We start from the raw sequence: 23,106 nt of genomic DNA on the forward strand, positions 1-23,106 counted from the left end.
GTTGACTCAGGAAACTGCTTTAGTGCTTTAGATTTGACTGCTGCCTTTGACACTGTCAACCACTCTATCCTTTTATCTAGACCCGTAGCTTACAGACATCACACACAACATACTCATACATCATAACAGGATGTTAAAATAATAAAAACAAAACAAATGCACATGAATAATATAATGTATCCTTCATTAGTCCCAAAGGGGAAATTAAAATTTACACTCTGTTATTGCACACAGGCCTGAATTACACACACATGCTCTCTACCTACACATGCACTAATGGAGAGATGTGAGGGGGATGCCCATGGAAAGGTGCCCCGAGCAGTTGGAGGTTCATTGCCTTGCTAAAGAGAATCTTGGCAGTGCCCAGGAGGTGAACTGGCACTTCTCCAGCTACCAGTCCACCACCTTACTTTGGTCCAAATGTGGACCCTCCGGTTCCCAACCCAACTCCCTACGAACTTATATATATATATATATATATATATATACAGTATACATACATACAGTATACATTTCGTAAAGACTGGTTAGACTCCCTTGTTAAGATTTAATAAGAATGAGAATGTAATGCACTACAGTCATTGTAAAGAATATTGCCAGAGCAGAACAGTGCATTTGTAAGCAGATCAATGTTATGTGTTGAGACGCTGAAAAAGCACAATATTTAAATAAAAAAACTACTTTATGTTGATAAGTTGGCTGATGAGTATGTGTGACTAAAGTGGCCCCTCTCCCGGCTGCATTGGCAGGCAGCATCCATCAGGTCCTCAGAAAAATCAGAGATGATAATGAAATTCAATGTCGCCACAACATCGCAAAAGAAGAGCTGCCATTCACAAAATTTAGGTTGGAAATTATTCGGATGAAGAAAAATGGATTAGATGTGAATCAGACTTACAGTAATGACATTGCATGTGCCCAATTTATTGGGATAATAGTAAGATAATAATAATAATAAATGATGGGTGACCTTGAAATTGTGGCGTTAAAGGTAACGAGAGGAAAAATTTAGGTGCACCTAAATTAAAAAGTTAGGCACACCACGCCCTACCTGCTATGCAAAGACTTGAGAGAGTTATACATGCATTTATTATGTCTCAATTAGACTCCTGTAACTCTTTATATGTTGGATTGGATCAGTTAGTTAGTCCAGAACGCAGCAGCTCGACTTTCAACCCGTACCAAGAAGCACACACATCACACCTGTTAAGACCCACTAGTATTCGTTGGCTTTCAGCTCAAGTTGAGCTTTGACACCTTGACCTTTTTCTACTGTGGGTTATTTTCTATTGTGTATTGTTTGTGTATATTATCATTTTGGTCTTTAGGTTTTTTTTTTTTTTTTAATGGGCTGTATAAACGAAATTGAACTGAACTTAACTTTTTGTTCAGTGTTCTTGGGACGTTGTTTGGTTTTATTGACAGGTCTCTGCTTTTGATCTCAGATTCGGAGTTGTGAAGAAGTTTGCTTTTCAATTTGGCATATATTCATCTGTACCTGACCATGTCTCTGTCTCTTTAGGAGAGGAAAACTGCTGCATAGTGTGAACAAGATTACATGATGGATGATCAAGTGAAAATTGTAAGATGCTTTATGAAGATAAAGCAGCTGTGGGTAATGTAATGTTCCACCCACTAACTAACCACAGCAGCCACATAGCATCTTTCATGTTAGATCTTTAGCTGGATACAAACTCTGCAGCCTTTATTTATATATATATATATATATATATATATAGATATAGATATAGATAGATAGCTTGTTCCATTTTGCAAAAAAAAGTCAAGTCTGATAAGATGCAGATTAACAGTCAAACAGATGAATACCGATAGTAACATTTTATTTCTGACCAATTTCATGCTTTCATGGTTTCACAACTTCACAAGTTAACAAATAAATAAATAGATCAAAACATATTCCTGTTACAATAATCATGACATTGTACACAGTAACTTGTAAATATTGATAAATACTCTTGGTAATAAATAGATAGATAGATGAATACTTCTATCAGCGCTGGTCAATTAAATTAAACTAATAAATAATTTCACTCCTAACGGCATTGAAAGAATCTAAATATTCAACATAATAATAATAAATTAACATAATTCTGTTCTTCAAGTGCTATTTCAGACATCGGTTTGCATCAGTGTCGAGGCCGTAATTGTGAACGTCTTGACACATTCAGTCGTCGAGGCTGGAAGCGGAGACGCCGCTACTCTCCGCCAAAAAGGTTTCACCAGCGGGCATCTCGGACGTGGTGGGGGAAGAGGGAAGAGAGGAGGAGGAGGCAGGGAGAGAGGAGGAGGAAAGAAGGTGAAAGGAGGAAGAAGCAGGAAAAGTTGAGAAAGAAGGATTGAGAGCGGAGGAGGAAGCAGGTAGAGCAGTGGAAGCGGAAGCAGGGAGAGAGGATGAGGAAAGAAGGTGAAAGGAGGAAGAAGCAGGAAAAGTTGAGGAGGAAAGAGGGAGAGAAGAGGTGGAGGAAGGAGGGTGGAGGATGTAGAAGGGAGGCGGTGGATGTGATGACGGAGAGGAGGGAGACGGGAGTTGAGGGTGCCACGGACGAAGCGGCGGCCTGAGCTTTTGCTCTCCTGTGAGAAAGAAAATAGATGACATAAATACATGAGACGATACATTTGGGGTTGAAGGATTGAACGAATGAGAGTTGAGACGTGAGTAAATCGGAGGTTAAATAAATAAATAACTTACTCAAATGCAGCAACCTTGCGGTGAACCCAGGGAGCCCTCACATAACTGCAGAAGAGACCTGATTTGGTTTGAAATCTATAGGAATGACAACAAATGCAACGTTAGTACGGTTCAGACTCTTTCTCTTGGTGTAGTATTAATATTCTGTTATGTAGATAGAGTTGGGCAATAACTCAATATAATTTTTAAATTGTTTATATTTTATATTTCAATGGAATCATGTCGTGATTAAATTATATATCGAGATATCTAACTTAGTTTTCTCAGAATTTTCTCTTTCTTCTTCTGTTACCATCATACAATTTTTTCGAGCATGCATGTAAACATAGTTTATAGCTGGAAAATCATTATTTTTCTTTCTCTATAATGTCACTTGAAACTTATTTATCTAAAATGTTATTTAAAAAAAACATACATTTTGTGAAAGCACCTATTGTCAACCTTAGGATATCGTCGATATTGATGTTTATATTTGGTCAAGAATATTGTAGTAATAATAATGTATACTTTATTAATCCCGTTAGCGGAAATTACTATTTACACTCTGTTATTACACACAGGCTAAAACACTAAATGGAGACATGATTGGGGGGGCTGCCCAATTGAAAGGCGCCCGAGCAGTTGGGGGTTCTGTGCTTTGCTTAAAGGCACCTTGGCAGTGCCCAGGAAGTGAACTGGCACCTCTCCAGCTACCATACTTGGTCCATATGGGGACTTGAACCAGCGACCCTCCGCTTCCCAACCCAACTCCCTATTCATGTGGCCCAGCCCTAACTATAGATATGTCAGTTTATGGCAACTTTAGGCAATGAAATAAAGTCAAAAAGCAAAGTTATTACGTAGAGCGTTGCTTTTTGTACTTACATGACAGCTTGGACGCATGGGGGGTCGGCTCGCTGCACCAAGTAGCCTAAGATTGGCTCGGTTATCTCCTGTTTGGTGACTTTCTTACAGCAGGTTGCCAGCTTCTCTGCTAACAATGGATGGAAACATAAGAGTTCACGTAAAAAAAAAAAAAAACTTAAGAATTCAAATTGCTCAAATGAGGAAAAGCTCTTGTACGTTGTGCTTCTAAATCTTAATCTCACCTGCGGATCCCGACTGAAACATAGCCACGAGGACGATGACGACCAGCGCGCTCTTCAACAGGCTTCTACAGGCTTCCATCTTCAAATACTGAGCGATAAATATGAGATTAAATGGATAAATACTGAGTAAAGTAATCTCTGTTGGTCTTTCTTTTCCAGAGCGCTTGATGAAGTGACACCGTCTGGAGACGCCAATACTTAAGGCCTGGAAAAAGCAGAAGCAGTCCCCCCCCCGTGAGTCATCTCGTAACTTCTTTCTTTTTCCCTCCTCTCTCTTCATCTGAATGAATGACCAGCTCACGCACGGGGGTTTCCACGAAGTGACCGACAGGATGCACTTTCATCATGCCGAGAACGGTTTCGTTTGGAAATTTAAGTCATGTTTTTTTCCTGATTGTCGGTCCGCGGAGGTGTGAGGTGTCCCTCCCAGGCCCTGGTCGTCCTCATGCTGCAACTTCTTTTTTATCTGGACATTTAATAAATCACTGACTAAGACAAAACTATGAATCAATCAACAAACTGGATACAAGGACAAATTTTAAGCTACCAAAAATCGGCTTCCTTTTTTGTCCTCTGTAAAAAATAAAATGATAAATTTAAAGATTTCTTTTCCCATGGTCAAACTTTTCATTTTTAGGAAGTCACTTCTGTGGCATTTATGTCATAAAGTATTTGGCAATCATTCTGGGGAGGACATACTTCAGGGTGCAGTCACGATGGGGCCCAGCCCACTGACACACGAGCAAACATGTCTCAACATGCACTTCTGAACTCCCAGCCATGTGGAATATACTCTCTCGAATGATTCATGTATTATTATTCACTGTTCTTTAGTACCGGTAATCTCCAAAATCTGTGTAAGACACAAACATCCTAAAAAGAGGATTCTTCAGATTTTTACAGGACAACTTAGAGAGCACAATTGTACACTGGTGTATATTAACCTGCATGAGGTCTTCGGCCTGGTGCTTGTTTTTCACACCAGACTTTGCAAACTCCTATTCACACTCATTAACTTACACCTGTACAAATTTGAATAAAACATCAGATATGTGTGATCCACTAAGGAGGCTGTAACATATAATCATATCAAAATGTAAAATAAACATAATGCAAAACGGAACAAAAAAATACACAATGTTAGTTTTACTTTGTTTAAACTTGCAGCTTTTGAAACTACATCGGTAAATTTATGAATCAGTGCAGCAAATGCAAACCTTTTAGCTGACCTTTGTCTGCTCCCACACTCTCTAAACAATACCGATACCCACGTATACGGAAACATGTGTGCACCCAAAGCTGGGACGGTGAGAAAGCCGGAATTAGACGTCGCTCATTCAACCAAAATGAAAAAAAAAAGGTGATTGTTGCATCAGCATGTAAAGCAGAACCTTCCACTCTCTGCAGACTTTCACTTTTTGTTCTCGTAAGATCTAAATGTAAAAGTATTGTTGAGTTATGAAAATTTATAAACTGTGTATTATGCAGCCAGGATGGGATTAATATACATATGTCTGTGAAGAAGGCAGGATGGCCATTTGTTCCTCACCTCCCCCCCCCCCTGTTTCTCTGACTGTAAAGTATTGATCTGGTCAAGTCTGGCAATTAACATATGGAAAGGGGCTTCCTGCTATGCAACAAAAGGTGGTCCTCTCTGTCTCCTGTCCCCTGGGGTTTTAGTCTAGGCTAAAACAAGACAGTGTTGATTGGACTATGTTGATGTTGGAGTTTCACATTTACACAACAGAACCTCTGTTCTGTAACCAAAACGACCCCCAAAGGTGCAGTGTTTGAAGGCAGGTCAGTTCTCATTGCACAGGAAAGATGTACGGCATGTTGTCATGACAACAGTGGACCAATGAGAATGGAATTGAAAGCACCAGGTGAAGAGGAACCGCCCCCAGGTACAGGGCATAAATGAGAGTGTTTTACGGATATTCAGGACTGCTTTCATGTGACTCCGTCAGGAGGAGCGTGGATCAGTCCGCTGTCAGCTGCAGTGTTATTATGTGTTTGTTTTGTCTCTGATTGTCTTTGTCTCGTCATCTTCATCACTGCTGTTGCATTAAACCTTTTCCTTCATTCTCAATTTGACCCTCAGCCTCCTTTTCCTCAGAAATCCGAACGAACGCGATGTTAAGTTATGAATTTCTAACAGTATCTTTGGGCTTAATGTTTTTACTAGATAATATAACTTAGGAGTCCTAAACCTCCCTTACAGGTAGAGGCCATTCTGCCTTTTTTACCCAATTTGATCCAACATGTTCAAACCAAGCAACTGCCTGAAAAATGTCCCTTACGGTCCTTTAATGTTTGTTTTTTGCGTATATAGGAACTGGATTGGTTGCCAGTATGTCGCTAAAACGGGTGTGATGTCTAACAGTTTGAGATTAGTTCCCAGGGTATTTAAAATAAACAGTCATCTTCTCTGTAGAAGGTGTTAGGATACCATGTGATTTTGGTGACAGGGCCTTTCTGAGAAATAAGTGTTGTGGGAGGTGTTGCACTACTGCAGCTGATAGACCGGTGGTAATATCTAGGCAAGCTTGCACAAACATTAGGATAAAAAGATTTTTAAAAAGTCTTTTTATTTAAAGAAAAGCTTTATAAAAGCTTTTATTGTTTTTCAAATATTCAGAGAAAATCACACATTTTAAAAATGTGACTCAGAGCATGAAACCTTGTGACTACCTATGACTTACAGGTTACTACTGTGTATGCTTTTTAGTTATTTATTAGTAAACATACATATTTTCCCATTATGTATGCACAGTATTTTGGGCAGTTAAATTTGCAGCAAAGCAGACAGAGAAACGGGCTAAGGAAATGAGAAGAGACAGTTGTCTTGAGAATAAATTCCCCAGCAGTTGTCACTTAGCTTGGTGTTGATGGTAAGAAGATTAAAATAAACCAAACTTCCTTCCTACTTTACTTCTCATTGCCGGTTGCAACACATGGGGTGTTTTTCACTTGGCTCTACATGCAGAAAGGATTTTTTTCTTACATAAAGAGAGTTTCCTACTTAAAAAAAAAAAAGGAAAGTGGAGCATCATTTCTCAACCTGTGTCTGAAGCAAATCTCAACAAAATGTAGTATTGTGTAAGCAAAGAACAGATAACACAGGAATTAACATTTCTTAAATAGTATCCTTTTAAATATGTCCTAATGTCAATATTAGGTGCAACCTTGGCTATTTTAACCTTGTCTTATATTCAGTTCATGACATATTAGACCCAAGCAGCATTGAAGGCATGTGAAGTCTTTGTTCAACACGGTTTCAAAAACTCAGTTAAGTGCACACAAAGGAATGTAGGCCTTAATTAATGAGTTAGAATTAGCTCATAGGCTGAAATTTGCACAAGGATCACATTAACTTATTATTTTTGATTGACTTTGACATCCACAATTCACTGCAGTGTCTCTTTGGAGTGAAACATAAGTTTGGAAAGGGATCACGTGTAGAAGCTAGAAAAGTGAGAGTTTGAGTGTGTTAAGTGTTTATTCTGTATATATACCTCTGTATCTGTAGACTCATCAAGCTTGTCTTTCCCCTTTTCAACATTTAACATCCTCTGCGTGAAATCATAAACCGCTTACCCTTTTCTTTTTTAATCAGTGCAGAGTGAAAGGCCGTAGCTGTCCGCCAAGCTGACTATCTGACTGTCAGACAAACCATTTTAAGCATCTACTTGACCAGTTTTACATTTGTAAAACAACAACGGCATAATGGCAGCATTGAGTTAGCAGATAACATTGTTTACTGATCTCATTGGTTTGCATGGATGAAATAGAAGGCAATATTTACGAGCAGGTTGTATATACAGTTTATACCACGGACAACTTTTTTGTTGTTTATGTTATATCACATATTCACACTGTCACACATAGCATCTCTCCATAGCTTGTGGTTTAGTGCAGAGTGCAGAGTTGATGCATAAAGGCCGCCTGTGCGAGTAACTAACCCCCTAATTCTACAGGATGCGGAACGGCTGCAGATCCGCTTCGGAACAGCGGCGGAGTCATTAGGTTTCCATTAAAGTCAATGTTCGTAATTCCAAAGACTGCGTCCCAGCTCCGGCGATCCGCAGCCCTCCGGAGCAGATACGCAGAGCTTCTACTTTTGCCGGACGCCGGAGAGCTCTGCAGCAGGTCACCACACGGCAGATAGGGCTGGACAGGAAGTTGAGCACAGAAACAAATAAAACATCCGGTTAATTTTCTAAATAAAATGGGATCATATTTCCCTGCACTACACCTTGAAAACACAGCACAGAGTTGTTTCTCCTCTAGTCCTCTGGATGGAAACAAACTGTTGTTGGTTTTGTGGTTCTATTCTACATGAAATTGCGAGATCTCGTGGGTCCTCGAGGCTTCAGCTGTCTGTCAGACCGCAGCCGTTCCGCAAAAATCCAGACCTGGTCCTGGTGTTGACGGACGGCAAAGCACAGATCCGTAACGCAGCGGCGCCAATCCGCAGCCGTTCCCCATCCTGTGAATTTGGGGCGAGGGATGAGTTCAGTGCTGTCCCCGCCTGCTTGCTAATACTTTCACAAGTGATGAATTTCAATCAGGAGATAAAAAGTATATTGTCTTTCATTTTAAGATACCAAGTGGGATGTCAGGGATGTCCAAGATGCAATTATCCCAAACAATATTGCGACTGGCCCAGATGGTGGAGGAGGCTAATGGACAAACCCGGAAGTGCAACAAGGTTTAACTTGGTGTGTTTGGCAGAGAGCCCTGTGTTGTGTAGTTCACACATTAAGAGTGTCTTTCTTGCCTTATGGGGATACATAAAATCTTATTGAGCCACCATTCATCAAATCCAGCATTGCGGTCTTTGTTTCCCTATGTGGCGGCAAAAGACTTGTTGGACACCAGTGGTGAAGGAAGTCATCTCACTGAAGGACGAGTCCTTTCGAAGCTAGGATGGTTAAGCCAAGGGACTCTTGAAGAAGAGAATTCTTTCTTCTCAAACTATGTTTTTTTTTTTTACAGTCACTGACACAGACCAGCTCTCTCCAGCTGCCCTTGCGTTACAGCGTCAACGTTGCACTTGCAACGGCTCAGAGGCTATCATCAGTAGCAGCATGCTGCTGGTCGGCTTGCAGATAGTACTAACTTTACTAATAAAACCGTAGAAACACTGCGGCCATACCGCTGTAAAAGCTCCCTAAACGTCATTTATCAGTCTGGTTGTTACCCCTGTCCCCAGTCTCATCCACTCCAAATCTTTCTAACGGAGCTAACTGGAGAGCTACCGCTAATAAACGCTAACCGTTGTAAACAAGAATTTACTTTAGGTAGCCCTATTCTTATATGATTTAACAGGAGATGGATATTTCTCTCTAAATTATCTGATGTTATGTAGTCATTGTTTTTACCCTTGTTTGACTATTTTATTACTGAACCCAGCTGTCACGTGCCGTGTCGTCACATCCTGCGCCACCCACCACCACAGGTAAATTCTCACCCTTTGGGAAACACTGGATTTATTTTTAACTTCACCTACTTCTAAGACTCATGTCCACCAAGGTGGTGTAAACGGAAGGTAAAAGGATTGTAAACGGTCTGGTTTTTGTGAGCTTAGGATTGCATTTCTACTTTTTGCTGATGATGTAGACCTGTTAGCATCTCGGTAACCTCCAGCTTGCACCGCGAGGGTTTGACACTTGAAGTTTCTGATCCCCAGTTTCTGAATCTGAAGTTACTTTTACTTTCATCAGATAAAAAAGAAGCCATATTTTTTAAATCTGTAAATGAGTGTGCTTTAATTAGACTTGTTAGACCATGTTATCATCCAATTGCATGCAACTATTTTAAAGATTAATAGTCAGACAACCTGAATGATTAACATAGATTAGAATAGGATGTAGATTTTAGATGGAGCGTTTTAAATAAATGTCATTGTACAATGGAAAATGTGACTAAATGGTTTCCATATGCAAGGAAGGACAATATTTCCTGTGAAACACCTCAATCACTTTCTGCCCTCTTCAATATCCTTTTCGCAGAAAAGGGGAAGTAATTATCCTACATGAGACAGCGTTTTGGAAGGATGGTAGGGTCATGTGCCACATCACCCTGTTTCACACATTAACGTTGATGTTAGCATTCATTGTCTTACTAATACTTTCAGTAAAAAAGGCAGATGATGCGTCAAGCTCATCACACCTCTGTTCCACAGGATGTGAGGAAACGGCGGTCATTTTATCACTAACATGTCAGCATATCGCTATAACAACTAGACACACTGTCTGCAGAAGGCTGGATTATGAAAGTAGCTTCTGGATGTGGTCAGCTGGCCAGTAGATTCCAGAGGACAAAGCTGTACACATCAGCATGTTTCACATTTTTACAGTAGTACTGGTTGATCACATGTCTATTTAACAGAATGTAAAACTATATTTATATCTCCCCATAAAGATTGGCCTCTGTACATTACCCTATATGCCTTTCTTAAGCCTTTCTTTCTTAGGTACATTGAAAAAATGTGAAGGACAAGATACGGATTTCCTAACTCGTGACCCACTTACTAGCTTTTGTCAGACCCTCCGACCATCTCACTTGGTCTTTGTCAGCAGATGGAAATGCTGACGAGGTGATTGAAAGCTACATAAAAAGCTAATAAGTGGACCTCGAGTTGGAATAAATCTTTATGCTTAACTTTTAGAAAGTAATTATTAAGAATTTGTTTGTAGAATTTTAATTCGTAACCACATTACACAGTTTAGAGAAATGGCATACCTCAACTTGATTACACAATCTCTAAAATTAGACTTTTCTCATATTAGAAACCGTTCTTAAGATCTCATAAATCTCATTTTGGCCCTGAATTTTTCTTGGTTACACTGTAGTTTATTCTCTACTAAAGAAACAAGTAATTTCCAAGATCTCATTACAAATGACATGGTGGGTTTTAGCTGAAGCAGCTGTTATTTTCACACCTGCTGCTTTTGTGTTTCTTGCTGCAGTAACTTGACAGTAAATGACGAATGATCGACATCAAATGCAAACGCTTCCCACCCCACAACAGCTGCTCCCTCAGTATTACCGCTGTGACGGTAAGCAACTTAAGAAAAGATCTGTTATTTGGTTGTTTGTGTTGTGGCATTCGTAACTCGAGTAGTTTTTACTCAGCATTGGTAGCAAAACTTTGTGGTTTTGCAAGTGCACCATCTGGTGCTTTTTATAAAATCAGTCAGCTTTGTAAATGTCCTAGTAGAAGAAATAAGGAAAAGTTGTCAGTTAACTACTGACTGTGATTCTTACACATAAATAAATCTAATTTTAAATCAGTTTAGCTGTGTGCGTGCGCGCGTGCGTGCGCGCGTGCGTGCGTGCGTGCGTGCATGCATTGTTTCAAGACTAGTTTCTCTAGGCCAGACATATTTTTGTATTGCAGATTGTTTGACTGTCGTGCCTAAACTATCGACTGTGCTGTGTTTTCTTACATCTTTTTTGTTCTCTTTAGGCAGGAAAAAAACTCGTGAAGCGGTGTTTCATGTATCAACAACAGTGAAACAGTATTTGAAGGTTAGCGGCACACAAACACTACACTAACCACATCATATACACCACCAGTCTGTGGAAACAACACAGCAGTTTATCACCACTTTGTCGCCATCAAGTGGGTGAAGGAAAACCTGCGGCCAAATTGTCCAAATTTAGAACAGAAAAAGGGGGTTTATAAAGAACTGTTACAAAAAGTAACTGTAGCAAACTGGTTGTCTCGGCTTTGCACGCAATGCATGCTGGGATACCATACAACCAAGGCTGGATCATGGTAACAAACTGCCCTTGCACCCCAGACCCATAGGGGCACCACAAGTCCCAAGTTCACTGGAAGTCGATTGTTTGGGAAAAGTATTTGAGTGCTGTCCAAATTACCTTTTTAATGTTTTATTGACATTTAGGATCCAGCAAATTCTTCTAAGTTTCATTGTGAGTTGAGTGTGTTAAATCTTTATTTTAATTATTATTATTATTATTAATTTTTACAATATCCAAAGAGTTAAGGTTACATTGTAAACACCTTTCTTTCTTCGCCTTCTCTTCAATTCAGTAAAATGCAGATTATACAGTATAGCCTTTACTATAAGAGACAATTCGCAGAACAAAATGAAGGCATTTGGTACATTTGCAAGTAAATTCTATTTTATTTATAGTGTTAAATCTGTGTTAAATTTTGAAAACAAAATTATATTGTAGAAATATACAATTATGAGAGTAAACACACCACATTATAAATGTGTACATTCAATTACAACAATAATAAATAATTGATAAATATCTAATTTGATGTTATGGGAGCTCATCAAACACATTGTTATAAGTTATACATTTGATGCTTTGAGATTTGAGAAGTGACTTAACTTCCACTAAAAGAGAGGGAATAACGGTTGAATGGAACTATATAGAAATAGAAATTTGGTTTATGAAGAAAAATTTCCCTAGTAAATTTTTTGTTATATGCTTTTAAATGGAATTACATTGCTAGGCAACAGCAAGTTGTTGTTTTTGTTGTTGTTTTTTGGTCCCTTGTTAACTGTTAACGTTTGAACGTACGCGTGTTTCAGCCTTTACACATGTAATAGACTCTACTAGAAGAGACAATTTGCAGAAAAAAATGAAGACATTTGGTACAACATCTGTAAGTTAATTCTATTTTATTTATAGCGTTAAATTATAACAGAGGTTATCTCAGGACACTTTACATATAGAGTGGGTCTAGACCACACTCTATAATTTACGGAGACCCAACATTTCCCGCCAAAAGAATCAATTGGTGTGACAGCGGTGAGGAAAAAACTGCTTTTTAACAAGCAGAAACCTCAGATAGAACCTGGCTCTCGGTGGGCGGCCACCCACCTTTCTAAACCACTAAGCCTGGTCCCTAGTCACTGATCCCTTTCTAAACCCCTAACCCCCTGTCGTGGCAGACTGACCTCTAGGTCAGCCCCACGCTCTGATCCCACGTAGGAGAGCCGGGTGAACCCTCGTCGTGGCAGACTGACCTCCTGGTCAGCCCCACGCTTTGATCCCACGTAGGAGGGCCGGGTGAACCCTCTTTCCTGGCTAGCTGACCTCCAGGTCAGTCGGCCAGGCTGACTTAAAGAATAGTCTTTAAGCTAAACTTAAAGATTATTCTTTAAGGTTAACTTGAAGACTATTCTCCTTCTATTTATAGCCTCCTCTAGGGACGTTTCGTGACCTCACTCATGAGTCATCATGAACTCACAGCTGATTGGCCGTTAGTTCTTTTGATGTGTTCTAGAATGCTGTGATGTCATATACTGGAGACAATGCCAGTCTAAAAGGCCTTTCTCATTATAATTTAATATTTATTTTTGTAAGATGAAACAAAAATGTTATTGTAAAAATATACATTGAGAGTACACACATTATACTATAAATGTGTACATTCAATTACAACAATCATAAATAAAGAATAAATATCTAACTTGATGTTACGGAAGCTCATCAAACACATTGTTATAACAGTTTATACATTTGATGCTTTAGGATTTCAGAAGTGACTTAACTTCCACTAAAAAAGAGGGAATAACAGTTGAATGGAACTATAGATAAATAGAATTTTTGTTTATGAAGAAAAATGTCCCTAGTAAATTTTTTGTCATATGCTTTTTAATGGAATTCCATTGCTAGGCAACAGCCTGGCCCCTTGATAACTTCCTGTCAGCTGATTTCATTTACATAAACTGTAACAGGAAATAAACATTGGAAAAAAAACTCCAGCTCCCACAACACTGTAACTTTTGGGAATATGGGAAATTAAAGCTTTCCCGGAAAAAAAATAAAAAATAAAACGGAAGAATTGTCCTTCAAGTTTGATTCTATTGTAATGAAATAAATAAAAACTGATGCACAGATCATAGAAAATCTATCTAAAACATGATGTGCTATGGTTTACAAAACAGCCCATGAACCCAAGTAAGGAATAACATGTATTTTATATGTATATTTATTTTTTTGGCCCCTTGTTAACTTCCTGTCAGTTGATGTTAACTTTTGAACGTACACATGTTTCAGCCTTTACACGTGTATATTGTAGATTGTAGTTCTTTGGAGAAGTGACACCAGGTCCCATGACATGGTGCTCTTTGGATGCTTTTATATAGACCTTAGTGGTCCCTAATACTGTATCTGAAGTCTCTTTTATATAGACCTTAGTGGTCCCCTAATACTGTATCTGAAGTCTCTTTTATATAGACCTTAGTGGTCCCCTAATACTGTATCTGAATCTCTTTAATATAGACCTTAGTGGTCCCCTAATACTGTATCTGAATTCTCTTTTATATAGACCTTAGTGGTCCCCTAATACTGTATCTGAAGTCTCTTTTATATAGACCTTAGTGGTCCCCTAATACTGTATCTGAAGTCTCTTTTATATAGACCTTAGTGGTCCCTAATACTGTATCTGTAGTCTCTTTTATATAGACCTTAGTGGTCCCCTAATACTGTATCTGAAGTCTCTTTTATATAGACCTTAGTGGTCCCCTAATACTGTATCTGAAGTCTCTTTATATAGACCTTAGTGGTCCCCTAATACTGTATCTGAAGTCTCTTTCCCAAAATGTAGCCTTGGTGCAGAATTACAGCCACTAGAGCCAGTCCCACAATGAGCTTTCCTTTGAATGCACCATTTCTGAGTGTAGCTTTTTTGGGGGGGGGGGGGGGGTGTTACACCTATCTCCATTTCTAGCCATTGGGGGGACAATAGGCAGACTGGGGGAACTCATGTTAATGTTTAAAAAAAAACTCAAAGTCAAATTTTCATGCCATGGGACCTTTAATGTGAAGCAACTTCCTTTGTGAATTTCATGATTTGGGTTTGCACCTCTTTCTCGTTTCTTTATCCGTTCCATCACCATGACACAGTGTATCTGTCGGTTCCCTAAAAATCTGTTAACATGCTGTAGCAACAATGGTTTTCATCAAGTCATCAGTTAAAACTGGCAGTTTGAGGATACACTAGGTTTTCGCTACCATGACCATAGCCACATGGTAACAGACTGGAATGACATGTCATTTTATATTGCTTCACATTGCAAGCATCGTATCTTATCTTTTCAACTGATATTCTCTCATAAACCTGAAAGAGCCTCGTCATTCTGCTTGTACGTGCAGATGGCCTAACTGGAAAAAGTTGAATAGAGCCATGAAAATATATTAAACTCCTTTGAGTAACACATTTAATGATTGGCATTAACCCTCTCGCCAAAACATGTGGTAAAAAGTATTATTTTACGTACAGATAACCAAATAAGAAATTGTTAAATAGACTAAAACCAAAGAACCATTATCTAAATATTTGTGACTATAATCAAAATGGAAACCAAACCCTAAACCCATAGCTGGCTGCCCTTTCTCTCCTCTTACACGTTGTTAGTCCCAGCCAACCTGTACTTGCAGGCCAGTACCCACAATCCATTAATCCTTTGTTCTGTAGAATAATCTTAAACCATCGCAGGTTCCTAGAGACCATGACGATGGCCTTAAATGTCCGACCAACAGTCCAAAACCAACAGATACTCTGTTCACAATCGTCTAAGACTTTGAAAAGCAGAAAAAGTTGTTGCAATTAAGAAGTTGAAACCTGTACTGGTTTAATTTTGGGCATTTTAGGCCTTTACTTGACAGGACAGATCAGACATGAGAGAGGGGGAATGACGTGCAGCAAAAAGCTGCAGGTCGGAACCTTAATTTAGATAGATAGATAGATAGATAGATAGATAGATAGATATTAGATTAACCTTTGGTGAAACGCAACCCGACATCACGCTGCGGCGGCCAATCACGTAACCTACCGGCAAATAGACAACAAATTTGAGTGGGAACACAACACAATGAAAACACAAATGAGCCATTTAAGTGACACCACCGGGCGCAACCCTGTGCGAACTGCTGCATCTAAGATATTTAAACCTGCAATAACTGATGAATTTGGCAAACTTCCTTTTTGAATATCACGATTTGGGTTCGGCCAAAAGCACCTCTTTCTCGTTTCTTCATCTGTTCCGTTTTTTTTGTTGTTGTTTTTTTTGCTACCCTGACCGTGGCCGCAGACTAACAGACGGGAATGACGTGTCATTTCATATTGCTGCGTTGTATTGCTTCACTTTGCAAACATTGTGTCTTATCTTTTCCAGAGATGTTCTCATGAACCACATTCGTTTACAAAGACAGACTCTGCCATTACTGTCATTGACAACTTTTCAAAATAAAATAATGCCAGAATTCTTTTTTTTTTTCTTTTTTTTTTTAAAGCTGTAGATAAAAATATGTAGATGTTTTTAATAACAATAAGAAGTAAATTAGTACAAAACACTTTTCCCAGCTGCTTTGCTGCCTTGTTTTTGCTATTCCAGATCGTCTTCATCCAGGACTTCAAATCTTTTTTCCAGTCGTTTTGAGATTTCTGGAGGACACTCTACCTCTCCCTGTGGTGGAGAGAGAGGGAGCAGGAAAAATGAAGAGGTAGAGAAATCAACATGAACTTAAATATTTTCTTGTGAATTTGTTGTAGTGATCAGTTGTACTGCTAGACTGTTTCATAGAGAGAGACACTTGTACTTGAGCAACAAATGTGCTTTAAGCCTAAACTCACTTGAGTTATGATGAATTTAAAACATTGATTACATTTATAGCAGATGCTCTAAATTCTTTGTACTTTATTTAAGTAATTCACTAATCATTTACAGTGAATATTTAATAATAATAATGACAGGGAAAATTGAAATGTGTTGAATTGGTACACGTTTGAATGATTTATTCCAATGACTTTCTCACATTAGCAGCTGGTCAGCTGAACATGGGAAGGTACATTTGTCAACAGGAAAGCATGCAATATTTACTTGGCTTTTCTCTCAGGGATACTCAGATTTTTCTGAAATTTGGTACAAAATGATAGTCCTTTTCACCAAACTAGGACCTAATGTGATAATATGTATCATGTCAGTAAATCTTTCAGTGAATGTGAAGCAATCCTTAGCTGTAGAGATATAACACTATTTTAACGTGTTAGATATATTTCACTGAAGTCTACATTGCAACAATTTTCACAAAGTTTGTAAACCTGTCATCCTGCGGGGGATAGAACAAAACTGTTTTCGTCAGACCTTCTAACTGTAGCACATCATGTGAGTTCACAGTTTTATTGGTTGATACTCACCTTTTTCATGAGCGTTTTGAGCCATCGGGGAGTTGGTTTGACACAAAACATTTCACCGCTGTCATTCGTAATCCTAGAAACGGGGAAATAAAACAAATTAGACTTTTAGTTTATTGCTTGGATGCTTGTTGGTGTATTGCTATATTGCATTTGGTCCTGAAACTGCTATTTCCACTGGTGGAAAGTATCGAAATATATTTACTAAAGTCCTGTACTTGCGTACAGTTTTGAGGCACTTGAGTAATTCAATTTACTAACTTATCGACAATTTACAAATACAGTACATACAAATAACTTCAGTCTTTTCCAGTGAACCACCAAGAAAGGCTTTGAAGCTGAACTGAACATTAAAAAGTCCCTTTTCTTTACCCATCTCTGCTTAAGGAGCCTTGTTTCTGCTAGCTATCCACAACAATACCGCTGCATCGCTTCTTAATTTCCCAAAACTAGGGAGCGGTTTAGGGCCCAAATTACAGAACTCGCATGTGTTAATTGCGCAGTGACGATAAAAGGGATTTCTGTTACCTTGTTATTGTGCTAATTTTGACTTGACCCTAAATATAATACATAATGTACATACATAATACATAAAGGTTTAGTACTTTAAGTACAGTGTATTTTGATGCCAATACGTTAACGTAAAGTGTTGAATGCAGGACTTTTACTTGCTTTCGTTTATTTACTTTACCCTCCTGCTACCTGTACTTAGTAAGTACAAGCTCTGAGTACTTTTCCATTTGGGATGATTACAAATTATTTCCATTTCAGGAAAAAATTACAGCGAAGGGGGTTACGTCTCCTCTAGTTTGATGACGGAGCAATAAATGGGGAGATGTAGAATTTCAGATGTATTTGTGTTTAAAGACATTTTTAAAGCACACTGTACTTACACAAAGGCATGGTACCTGCAGCCGTGTCTCTGTTTTTGTTCAAAGCATTCCTGAATTTGCTCAATAGTCGTGTGGCGTTTGACATTATTACAGCAGGATATGTGCCTTTGTGGCATCTCTGAGAGAGAGAGAGAGAGAGAGGGAGAGAGAGAGATATGATTGCTGCAATTCGCTGCAATTCATTTTAAAAGGGGTTGAGGAAAAGTACTTGTAGTTTTAACTCAAAGTATAGTTAGGGTTAAAAGGCCATAGTTTGGACAGATGTTTAAAAAGATTGTATGACTTTTCCAAATATATAAACAAAAAAAAGCAAAACATGATGGCCTCAATGTAATGATACAGTTTAATATGTGCACGTAACACCTAAAACAAAATAATGATAAAATACAAAGTTGACTGTAGCACAGTTGTTTAGTTAGTTTAATAGTTTTTTGAACATGTAAAAAAACATTAAAATAAAATTTATATACATGCATACATATATAATTAAAATGACAGATAAATAAGGTCATGTACTTCTTAGCACAGTCTTCCAAAATTGAAAGTCATTCAAACAAAACAAAAAAATGTCCCACGTTCAAAAGGAGTAGGAAGAAGTTGATAAACAACTTCTCAGGTCCGACCCCCTTTCTCTACTTTTATCCTTTAGTAGATCTTATTTTTCAGTTATTTACACATTGTTATTTACACATCATAGACACAGATGCATACACACACAAACACATTTACACTTTTTTTTAAGTTTTTTTTTTTCTTTTCTTCCCTTTCTTCTTCTTGCTATACCATCTGTGGCAATGCACAGTTAGGCTGAACATAAAGTCAGGGCTAAGACAGTTAGTCAACTGATTGTTCCGCAGAGAACCAACCTGCAGGGTTTTCATAGTCGATTGAGCATTTTTACAAAGATGTCAAATGTTATCTTAAAGCTGCAATGGGTAGAATGCAAAAAAAGCACAGACCCGTAATTACAAATGGAGATTAGTCGTCTTTGAAAGGTGAAAACATTGCTACTCCATATTCAAAACGCTGCAGATTCAATGAATGAATGAATGAATGAATGAATGAATAGCTGTACCTTCTGATGCAGAGAAGAGCATCACAACAGCCAGAGAGAGCAGACCCATCCTGACAGAGAGAGTCGTCCACATCTTCAAACTCTGCACGGCACCAAAACTGGCTCTGGTTCTGTGAATCGGTGTTCACTTACTAATCGCTCAACTCTCCAAAGTGTAACAAACTGTGACGGGTTAGAGAGGTGTTGATCTTATGTACCACAGCTTTTACGCTAAAGGAGGAACCATTGTTGACATGCGCAGTGTTTTTAGAGAGAGTCACACCCACAAGATAGTGGTGTTCGTTACCATATATGTTCAGGTTTATTGTGAATTTCCCGCGTTTGTCTAGCCAGACATCCAGACCACATCATCAAGATGTTGGGTCTGGGTCTTTGGTATTGAAAATAATATTTGGCATTGAAACTAGAAATATTGGCACTGAAAAATCTTCACATCAAAAAGTAATAATCTTACAATCCTATTATATTATTTCACTTTGACATTTGTTTGCATTATGTTTTTCAATGTCAATCTAAAAAAAAAAATTCTGGATATTTTTTTTCAGTGGCAGTTTTTTTTTTTTTTTATACAATGTTAATGGTTTTCAGTTTCAACTTTCTGTCACTGTTTTGGCATAGGGAGGAGGGGCCTGAGGAAAGGGGCAAAGAGGGCGTGGTTTAGGGGTAATTTACATATGCTACTGGCAAGAGACCGCACCCCCACAGGAATCCTCACAGATGTGTTAATACCGTATCTGCAGTGTCTTCCTCACGTTCACCGGGAACCTCCAAATCTCAAGTAAGTCTGTTTATCACAGAGAAGCAGGCTGGTTTAGTGTTAACTTTTAATTTAGGCCTAAGCTGTGCTGTTCACTGACAAACTGCCTTAACTGTTGTTTCCCAGTTTTAGGAGTGTGTGTGGTGTGTGTGTGTGTGTGTGTGTGTGGTTGTGTGTGTGTGTGTGTGTGTGTGTGTGTGTGTGTGTGTGTGTGTGTGTGTGTGTGTGTTGTGGTGTGTGTGTGTGTGTGTGTGTGTGTGTGTGTGTGTGTGTGTGTGTGTGTGTGTGTGGGGCCTCAAAAAAGGTGAGTCAACAGCTATACTATGATTGGTGGAGAGTTATGGGTGCGGCCGGAGCAATCTACGTCTGCTCGTCTACTCACAGCGAGTCACGGCAATGCCGATAAAGTGTGGTTACAGTTTTCAGAACTTCACACAGACACCAGTCACTGTGATGTGATGTGATATATCTAGCATATAGCACCTTTTAGCAACAAGGCAATTCAAAAACATTAAAGAGCAACAGTAGATGTGCTGAAGTTTTTTGTGTCTCACACTGCGTTCACCAACTATTATTTTTATTTATATATATATAGAGAGAGAGAGAGAGCGAGCTTTGTGACAACAGTTTTGTCCCTTTCCTGTTTCAACCTTACAACTCCTCTGTTCACAAAGCCAGCTCCATAAAGAAATGGTTTTCCCAGTTGACTGTCCTGAATAAACCCTGACTTTAACCCCTTCCAACACCTATGGGATCAACTGGAACAGGGTCTGTGAGCCTGACTTGCACCAACGTCGGTGTTGAACCTTACTGATGCTCGTAATGTGTCTTAATGGGAGCGAATTCCTGCCGCCTGGCTTTAAAATCAGCTGCAAGTACTGAAAAACCAGGAGAGTCACGGTCTTATACTATCAAGCATGGGTGTAATTTCCCTCTGTCCATATTCTTTTGGCCATGTAGTGTTCTGTGTATTAAACCATCTGTGAACTATCAACAACTGTAAGTTCTCACTTATATGTGAGTTCATATATTCTTATATTGTCAATATTATGTTTTGATGTCTATCTCAGGGTTGTGTTTTTTAACATCTTTTTATTATTTCTACTGTTTTTGTTTCTTATTCTATGCCATTGCTATAAATACTATATATTTAAATATTTAGTATGTGTGGATGAATACTATGTAAATTGGTCTATTTCTCTATTTTTACTCTATGACAATCTTTACAGTCTGTCTTGAGAAAAATGTGACACTGAGTCAGCCCAGAAATCCCCATTCATGCAGTGAATCGGCACCAAACCCAGACATCCTGCATCTAGAAGAACGAGTCAGTCACCTTTTAAATTCATTTAACATGATTTATTTTTGGTTCCAGGTTCAAAAAAAGAAATCTGCTTTAACTTATTGACAACTTTACAAAAAAAATAATGCCACACCAATCAGTTTTTATAGCTGTGATAAAGTTAAATACAAAAATAACTTAAGTTTTAAATAAATATTAACGTAAAAGGAATAAATAGTAAATCAGCAGAAAATGTTCTGAGTAGCTGCTCTGCTCCAGCCTTTCTCCTCATGTCGCACCAACTTCCAGTACTTCGTTTAAAACGACAAATCGGGTGGACAGGTTATCTTTCCCTGGGGTGCAGAGTAGGGGGAGGGGGGGGGCAGGAAATGTACAATTAGTAAACTGTAAATTATCAGGAAATACATGTTAATTTTTTGATTTCAGAAATTGACTCTTTGATCTGTTTCTCCATAGTTTCTTCTACTTGTCGTCCCACCCGACCGACCGGGGAGTCGCTATGATGGGATTCTCCAGCAGCTTCAGATCTGTGGGTCAGTACTCTGAACCGTACACAACACTTGAATTAAAACTCTTTGGTTCTGCTGTTGTTGCCTAATCGCAAGTAGTTTACCAGTTTGGTGTATGTTTGACTTATTTTACCACTCAAGGTGGTTTGTGGGAAGCAGTTTTTTAAAAAGAGAAGAGATGCTTTTGCACATTTGTACTCTTCAACAGACGTAGACCTAATTATGCTTGAGTGATTATAAGGTATTGTTGAAATAGTACATAAGTAATAGTAATGTCTAAGAAGTACTGACATCCTTTACTTGATTAGAAGTAGTAATACAATGGAAAATACATGTTCATGTAAAAGCCCTGCATTAATTATTTTACTTTTATAAAAATACAGAAGTATTATCAGCAAAATAAACTGAAAAGAAAGCGTAGGTCAAACTAATTTAATTATTTTGCAAACTGTTTGATAGTTTATAACACATTTGTTGAATGTGTTTTCTGTCTAAAATCTGCAAAGTAACTAAAGCTTTCAGACAAATGAAGTGGAGTAAAATGTACCAGATTTCCCTCTGAAATGTAGTGGAGTAGAAGTATAAAGTAGCAGTAAATGGTACCTCAAAATTAGTACGTTTCTTCTTGAGTAACTGCACTTGGGAACCAAAGTGATTTGGGTCTGTATCCATCTTTGTAATCTGCATCTGTACTTTCTTTGGTTCAGACCTTGGTCCGGAAAGTTTGTACTTTGTTGTGTTTTTAGGTTTGGTTTGTCGCAGGTGCAAGTAAAGTTACGAGCAACTTGACAAAACTTTGATGAACACATTCTCCAGACCTGTACATGTTGTGTGATGAGCCAGTGATTTACCTTCTCTGGTATGTAACACATAAACCCAGGCTTTATTTACCCTGAATTTATCTTGAATTTGCTCAAAGTTACTCTGGCATTCAGTACTGCTGAGCAGCGTAAATTCTTTCAGGAAGACCTAACTTTTAATTGATGTTCTCCTAAATCAATTCAGCTGATATCCAAATAAATGTACATTTTATCATGCTGTGTTTAACTGTCACATATCTGCAACTAGTCTCCTGGTTGAAATGTAGCTCAGTGTAAATTCTTTCAGGAAGACCTCACTCTTAATCAATGCTCTCTACATAAATCGAATCAGCTGTTGGAGGCGTCCACCTTCCTGCTTAACCAATCAGAATCATACACAAATTGCGAGGGCCAATCACAGAGTCACAACCCTGCTTTGAAAAATCATTTTCTCCCTTTTGCTATTAGCTGTCGTTGCAGGCAAAGAGTGCAACTCCTTCGTTGCCACCACAGGTGTCTAGAGTCCATCTGGGGTCTGATGGTTCTCTACCCTTATGTATACACAAAATATTCGTATAGCGATGGAGTCTAATCGCCAAAGACTTTGTACATTTTGAGATGTACAGTAAACCTAATTTACATATCTGCAAACATGTCTCTCCTGATTGAAATAATGCTCATTAACTATATATACCCTTGTAGCCAAGGTGCACTCCAATCACATCGGTGTATCTGATACAGGCGGGGCCAGAGGCGAGCTGCACCAATCACATCGGTGT

At 38.6% G+C, this 23,106-nt stretch overlaps 1 protein-coding gene and 2 long non-coding RNA genes across 4 annotated transcripts; 2 read left to right on the forward strand and 1 right to left on the reverse strand.

Annotated features, from left to right (window-relative positions):
- Positions 1-1,866: 1,866 nt before the first annotated feature.
- On the reverse strand, positions 1,867-3,977 carry LOC116672627 (uncharacterized). Of its 2 annotated transcripts, none has more exons than XM_032504552.1 (4): positions 3,799-3,977; positions 3,575-3,683; positions 2,711-2,785; positions 1,867-2,592 (listed from the first exon to the last, which is right to left on the reverse strand). In XM_032504552.1, the coding sequence occupies exons 1-4, from the start codon at positions 3,875-3,877 to the stop codon at positions 2,238-2,240; spliced, it is 618 nt and encodes a 205-aa protein (XP_032360443.1). In that variant the 5' UTR covers positions 3,878-3,977; the 3' UTR covers positions 1,867-2,237. The 2 variants fall into 2 exon arrangements, with proteins under 2 accessions (XP_032360443.1, XP_032360444.1); XM_032504553.1 differs by having other exon boundaries at positions 3,575-3,680; positions 3,799-3,971.
- LOC116672646 (uncharacterized) lies at positions 2,250-2,666 on the forward strand. The gene is made up of 2 exons (XR_004327614.1): positions 2,250-2,317; positions 2,491-2,666. It is a non-coding gene; the product is annotated as an uncharacterized LOC116672646 (long non-coding RNA).
- A 3,528-nt stretch (positions 3,978-7,505) lies between the features above and the next one.
- On the forward strand, positions 7,506-18,108 carry LOC116672644 (uncharacterized). The gene is made up of 3 exons (XR_004327612.1): positions 7,506-7,842; positions 11,401-11,402; positions 18,098-18,108. It is a non-coding gene; the product is annotated as an uncharacterized LOC116672644 (long non-coding RNA).
- Positions 18,109-23,106: the final 4,998 nt, after the last annotated feature.

The sequence above is a fragment of the Etheostoma spectabile genome, chromosome 22 (assembly GCF_008692095.1).
Source record: "Etheostoma spectabile isolate EspeVRDwgs_2016 chromosome 22, UIUC_Espe_1.0, whole genome shotgun sequence".
NCBI classification, from domain to species: domain Eukaryota; kingdom Metazoa; phylum Chordata; class Actinopteri; order Perciformes; family Percidae; genus Etheostoma; species Etheostoma spectabile.

Bases quoted from the DNA above. Each gene is read 5' to 3' on its own strand.
- LOC116672627 (XM_032504552.1), bottom strand. From the start codon at position 3,877: ATGGAAGCCTGTAGAAGCCTGTTGAAGAGCGCGCTGGTCGTCATCGTC. The intron at 2,786-3,574 runs GTAAGTACAAAA...TCATTCCTATAG, and splicing joins CCATGCGTCCAAGCTGTCAT to ATTTCAAACCAAATCAGGTC. The intron at 2,593-2,710 runs GTAAGTTATTTA...TCTTTCTCACAG, and splicing joins CGCAAGGTTGCTGCATTTGA to GAGAGCAAAAGCTCAGGCCG.